Raw genomic sequence first — 6,606 nt, 5'->3', positions numbered from 1 at the left:
CTGACGTAATTGGTGTCAGCACGAATTGATTGGTTCAGACAATGCCCAGATTCATCCCTGCCGTACCGGACCAAAGGGACAAGCACCATGATATTCTTGGGTTTAACAAGAGCGTCATAGTTTTTGACTTCATGTCAGTTGAATAAGTAGTCTCTCGCATCTCGCTGCGTACTGCTACCAGATCTGAGGACGTATTTATAAAGTAGCAATTCCAAAAAGGTGGATCTATAGGGAAAAGCTTTGATAAACTTCATGATGACCCTAGGGTAAGGCTTTTGAGAGCGGATAATTGAGGTCCGGAAGTGGGCCAGCTCCAAAAGAAGAGGACTTGGCAAGGACTACGGCATGCTGTTCGTGAACCATGAAGACCCTGGTAACTCTGGGGTACCCTCCTCCGCACGGGTTGAAGTCCGACGTTGAGAGGGCTGAGGGCTGATTCCATCGAAGACTGCAATGGAAGGATGACGAAGAGAACAACCCTTGTTCGAATGTTGAATCGATGCGATGCACAGTATCGATGTCGCCGTACTGTAGGTTTGGTCAATTTCTTGTTCTATAACAGGCCGCATTTCTGCGTTTGCAGCGCCTCGTGATGTCTGAGCCGATTCGATTCGACCTTTCCGATTCCGAAGCTCACGCCCACCCCTGTGGACACTGGAGCGGCTGACTCGATTAGGATGGTCAAGGACTATCGGTGATTGGCTTCTCCACACTGCACTGACAAACTGTGGGGAGAGGAACGCTGTTGGAATCGGGAGCGACACATTGGGCAGTTAGCACGGATACTGGGGACGGCAGCTCAGGTCAGTTCTGGTCAATTGTTTCTCAGGGAGAGCTATTGGACTAACTTAGCTCGTCCAAAATGTGGAATCAGCATCTGGAAACATTGGACCTGCGGTACCTATTGGCTTACTTACGTGGCCTGTATCTCGAGACTCATTGTGGGGAGAACGGGGAAAAAGACAGTCACATCATGAAGATGAGGGACAGCATGTGGGTACTGCCGACTGCCGTATTTACATATCTCTCCAAGTCGGGGTAAAGTTTGGAGAAGTTTTATTAATACGTGATGAGGCAACTGAACGCCTTTCGAGTCAGAATACCACAAAAAACTTACGGTGGCTTGAGAAATGGGTCAATTGAATTGCTTGTTTCGTTTGCTTGGCGCATAATAAGAACATTCGACGTGACTAAATGTCGTCAACATCACCTTACCATATCCTCGGATCTCGAATTATTGCTGGATCTAGAGAAACCCAATACAAGGTAACGCAAAGAGCTATACTGGCGATCTCTTCGACATTCGTATTAGCTGCTCATCTAATGTGTATGTATTGTCGCCAGCTTTAGAGTTGTCAGCCTCTCCAATGCCGGTGTTGCAGCGCCCGTGCTTGCGTGGAGCCGGCATCTCATGAGGTGGGAGGTGTTGTGGACGTTCAATCTTGAGCTAAGTACCCGGCTGATCCAGCGCATGGTACATATCAAGAGAAGCAGGATCGCTTTTGATAGGCTTCCAAACGTAGTTGAGGATGGATAATGGCAGGATTCATCAATCGCGAGGTGCAGGTCTCGCCAGTCGTGTCCGTCCATACCCGGCAAGATTTTAAACGCTAACCCCGGACCAAGAGAGCATGGCTCAAGAAAGAGACTTGCATCTGGTCCCGCAAACGCCAAGTAGTGGTCTCGACGCCTTGGTGGCTGATTAGAGTGAAAATGAAAGGAGGGGAAGAAAACACCATACACAAGGGATAGATTCCGCTGGACAAAGAATTATACATGAACCAGACGTCTCCTAATTAATTGAAGCTTTCCTTCCACTATCAAAACTCCCAGAGCAACCTCCTTTGTTAGACTGGCATGCTAATAACGATGGTAGGGCATTGTCAAGGATGAACGCAATTCCAAGTCCAAGTTCACTAGCTGCTAACAAAAGGTCAAGTGATAAGTGCCCAGACAGATGACAAGATTTCGTCAATGCCCAGATATGAAATGCTTGGCTATATGTAAGAAGTTGACAATCTACATGAAATCCTCGTAGCTCACGATTGCGTGGTTACATCTCGTTCCCTTGGCTTATCGCACAAACGCAAATCCAACACACTGACGTTGATTTTCACTTTTATTTTCTTATCCTTTGGTAATGTGTAGCTCTGCCGTTGTATCGTCGCCGATAAATCCCCACATCCACGCGCACCCCAATGTGACGGCGAAGGGTGCCACCTCCAGACTTGCCCCCTGCTAGAGGGCTTTGCCAGCTTGGGAGTAGCTCTCCGCTTACAGTAGGAACAGCCAGCGCTAAATTACCCATCATCCAGGTTCTTCTTGTGGACTCGTTAGGCCCACCCTCGATGAGCCCTGTCCTGGACGCTCAAACGCCATCGACACCCTCGCCCAAAGACCCTCAAATGCCTCGTACACGCCCTCCTCCACTTGGCTACCTTGGTGCTTGTGCTTGCTCTCATCGATCAAACTGCTTCTTGTCCCCTCCGTGACTAACATGGCTCTGCCAGACTAGTGACGAGAATATAATAACCTTCCGCACCCCCCACCAACCATCCCCCGGATTTCCATCCCCTTGGCTTCAAACTTCTATTTGCACCAGACCTGTTGGTGATCCTCTGTGCCTCTGTTCCTCTTTGATCGTGAAGCATCCCAGATCATCTCACTCTGATGGGGATTAGGCATTCGCTCTAATTCAGATTGAGGTCGACATTTGAGCCTCAGCCTGTCCCTGTCATCACTCTTCCAGCCTCGTCTACCTTACTTCCCACCAGTCTCGGGGTAAACAAAAGACAACAACCGAGCCACGATAGACATTTTGAATCTCGACGACAAACGACTGAAACTAATCTGAACTCTCCACTCTACCGCTTGTATCTGGCCAAATCGAACATTTCAATGATTCATCACAACGACGACCACTGCCTTCTCTCACCATTTTAATTTTTGCAAGACTTAGTACCGCCACATCGAGGATCTTCAAACAGCATTACGCACTCATCGGGCTTTCAGTCACAAGTCCATACCAGTAATCACCATAACTGGAGTTGTCAATCGACAAATACTGAGTCTGTACGAGATCAAACATCACAACAACTATAGCCATGCAAACAGAAGCTTCACAGGGCTCGGCAGCCCCGCCATCGCCAACGGCAACCTCAGTAAAGGCTTCCAACGAAAAGAACAACAAGAAGAGAGCCTCACCATCTGGCGACTCGGAGCAACCGGAAAAGATCACAAAGCGACGCGCTGCCCGTGCTTGCGTGTCCTGCCGGGCACGAAAAGTCCGATGCGACGTAGTCGAAGGAGCCCCTTGTGGAAACTGTCGCTGGGACAATGTTGAGGTACGCTTCTAGTTACTAACTATTGGTTTCTGGACAAAACAGTCAATCCCCGCCCTGGATTTGAGAGCATGACTGACATATGAGCAGTGCGTTGTCCAAGAAAGCCGTAGGCGAAAGTAAGTTATCCCAACGTTTTCCGGGCATCGTGTTCCGATCGACTCCATTCCGGCCCCTTGAACCGGCTGCCGGTACGAATGGAGCTCATTCGAAAACGTCATGTCACGCAAAACGCCCCAGAGAAAAAAATTACGTTGCTAACCGCCGCCGCAGGAAGAATCTTTATACGGCCAGCACAGCGGGCCAGTCCGTCTCCACAGAAGCTCAGTTGCGTTGCAAAACAACGGCCAGCAACGGGAATCCTACAGGTGCCAGCAAGAGTGCGACTGTGGGCATGAGCACAGCCGACCTTCGACGTCCCAGCAGCGGCTCAGCCATTTCGACTAGCAGCATTGACGCACCCAGTACTTTTCTGAACAGTTCCGCCCTTGATAGCCATGTGCCTCACATGATATGTAAGTTTTTGCGCTACTTTCCACTTCCAACCTCAACCCTCATTTTGTGCGCCGTAGCCAGCCCTCTCGATTGGCTAGTGGCTTTCTTTTTTGGGGAACAACTCCGTTCTCCGCATTTTCAGCCGCCCCTGGCCCGCTTTCTTCATGTACTCCACAGTGCTTACATGCCCGATCACATGGAAATTTAACGACGGTTGATGATGGAATGCGCGGGAACCGAACGAACTATTGCTGACCACGAGACCCAGATCAACGCTCTGGCTACCGCCGAGATTCCAGCTCACTCAATAAGATTCAGTCAATAGAATCTAACGCACACCGGTCGTCATGGGGTAGCATCATCCCGGACCCTGCGTTCTTCGATAACTTGCGTACCACTCAATTGCTCGGATCTCTCGAAGAGAAGGACACCCCGGCTCCTCAGTTCCCTGCATTCTTACGACCTCTGCCAAATAAGATCGCGCCTGAAGATGTCGATTATCTCAAGATCAAGGGCGCACTATCGGTGCCCACCCTGCCACTGCAAAACGCACTCCTTCAGGCTTATGTCGAATACGTGCACCCATATATGCCGCTTATGGACCTGAACAACTTTCTCGGCATCATCAACAGTCGTGATGGAAAGAATGGTCAGACAAGTCTTTTCCTCTACCAGGCTGTGATGTTCGCAGCGTCAGCCTTCGTAGACATGAAGTACCTTCGTGAGGGTGGTTACACCACTCGAAAAGCAGCTCGCAAGTCCTTCTTTCAAAAGACAAGGGTGAGTAAGGTCTCCGACCACGTGGAACTTGCCAAACTAATCCGCCAATAGTTACTGTACGACTTCGATTACGAGTCAGATCGCCTTGTCCTCGTACAAGCTTTGCTTTTGATGACGTATTGGTATGAGACGCCAGATGACCAGAAAGACACATGGCACTGGATGGGTGTGGCCATCTCACTGGCACACACTATCGGCCTTCATCGAAACCCCGGGTCCACCAGCATGGCCCCAGCAAAACAAAAGCTCTGGAAGCGAATATGGTGGTCTTGCTTCATGCGAGATCGCCTCATCGCTCTCGGCATGAGACGGCCTACGCGTATTAAGGACGAAGATTTCGATGTGCCCATGCTCGAGGAGAGTGACTTTGAGATTGAGGTCCTCCCCGAGAACAATACCGTTATCCCAGCTAGCTGTGCATTGGTTCGCAATCTCGACATGCAGCGAGAGCTGGCTATCATGTGCATTGCCAAAGCTCAGCTGTGCGTATGCATTAGCCGCATGCTGAAGGCTCAATATTCAGTTTTGATCCGGGATAAGATGAAGCCCGAAAATACTACTAACAGCACTATGATGCTTTTCCCTAATAAGCAATTAGATAACGTTGAGAGCGTTACCGAGGTGGATCACGAACTTATGGCATGGGCTGAGTCGCTACCAGCCTGCTGCCAGTACCGCACTCTAACACCTTTGGATGTCAAGGACGGACGATCAACGATTGCTGTTCAGAGGACCCTCCTGCACATGGTATACTACACTACCATATCGGCTCTGCACCGACCCCAGTTCCTGCCATCGTCACCTCTCCAGGCCCCAACAACATCCCGACAAGTACAAGATATGTCTCGACTACGTGTTCGCGATGCTGCGATGCATATTACCCGAATGGCTACGGAGCTTCACCAATACCGATTAGAGCGATTCTTGCCAACGACTGGTGTCACTGTTATTCTTCCTGCAATGATCATTCACCTCCTCGAGATGAAGAATCCCACGCCCCAGGCCCGGGAGCGTGCCACACGAGGATTCCGCCAATGTATGCGGGTTATGGAGAAGCTCCGAGAGGTTTATGCTGCTGCAGATTACGCAACCGGGTTCCTTGATGCTGCTCTGCGAAAGGCTGCGATTGATATCAACTCCAGCGTTGCACCTTCAACTCTAGCCATGATGAAACGGGTACCAATCGAGTTCAGCGCTCAAACACCACCCCCTGAGAATGCGCCATACATGACTGCTTCCGAGTCGCTATTTAATGAGAAGCCGAAGGAGCCTCGGCCTGTGGCAGCACCAACTATGATGCCGCCAAATACTGTCAACGCTGCAGCTTTGGAGATGCCCACAAACTCACCACCCCAGACGGAGATGGAGTCTCCTGCCGCTGGCTTGACACCGAGCGTCAGTGCTGGATCAGAGGAAATTCAACTGGATGTTGACAATATGGATCTCGATTTCATGCAAGGCCACGACGAGTTTGACTGGAATGCTGTGGCCGGAACCGATTTTGACGTTGACCAGTGGCTGCAATTTCCCCCTGAGGGCGTGAACAATCAAGACGATAATTTGATCGCTGGGGTATTGGGCGTTGAGGAGCCTACTATGTCGGCAGAACAAGCGCTGACCTGGGCTATCAATGCCGAGGTCGACGCAGCCCGGCAAACCGAGAACCGCGAGATTCCTGCCCCGGCATAGTTTCTAGACGCCTCAACTTCAGTATTGCAACGCAATTCTGGACAATGATCTTTTTGGATGGAGCCTTGCATTTGTTTCATTTTTGCGTTACCTGTTGTATGTGTCTGAATTCGAGACAAGGCGTTAGGATTGTTGCTCCAGGAGGCGCATTATGTTTTGAGGGACGGCGGATATGATTTAATGTTTTTAAGGACATCAAAAAGCAACGCTTGGCACGACTGTTGATGAAGACATTGATTTTGGCGTTTGATATCACCTACAGACAGGAAAGGGACGCCTCCAGGGGCTCAAACTTGTTGTT

General features: G+C 50.1%; 1 protein-coding gene across 1 annotated transcript; it reads left to right on the top strand.

Annotated features, from left to right (window-relative positions):
* Nucleotides 1–3,104: 3,104 nt before the first annotated feature.
* FPRO_04404 (putative cutinase transcription factor 1 beta) lies at nucleotides 3,105–6,305 on the top strand (the record flags this gene model as incomplete). Its single annotated transcript, XM_031229910.1, has 5 exons — nucleotides 3,105–3,344; nucleotides 3,432–3,460; nucleotides 3,615–3,856; nucleotides 4,105–4,616; nucleotides 4,668–6,305. The coding sequence occupies 5 exons, from the start codon at nucleotides 3,105–3,107 to the stop codon at nucleotides 6,303–6,305; spliced, it is 2,661 nt and encodes an 886-aa protein (XP_031080100.1).
* Between the last annotated feature and the right edge of the window lie 301 nt (nucleotides 6,306–6,606).

Source organism: Fusarium proliferatum, assembly GCF_900067095.1.
Source record: "Fusarium proliferatum ET1 genome assembly, contig: FPRO_scaffold004, whole genome shotgun sequence".
Taxonomy (NCBI): domain Eukaryota; kingdom Fungi; phylum Ascomycota; class Sordariomycetes; order Hypocreales; family Nectriaceae; genus Fusarium; species Fusarium proliferatum.
The sequence above is the reverse complement of the archived record's forward strand: the minus strand, read 5'-3'. Positions and strand labels throughout refer to the sequence as shown.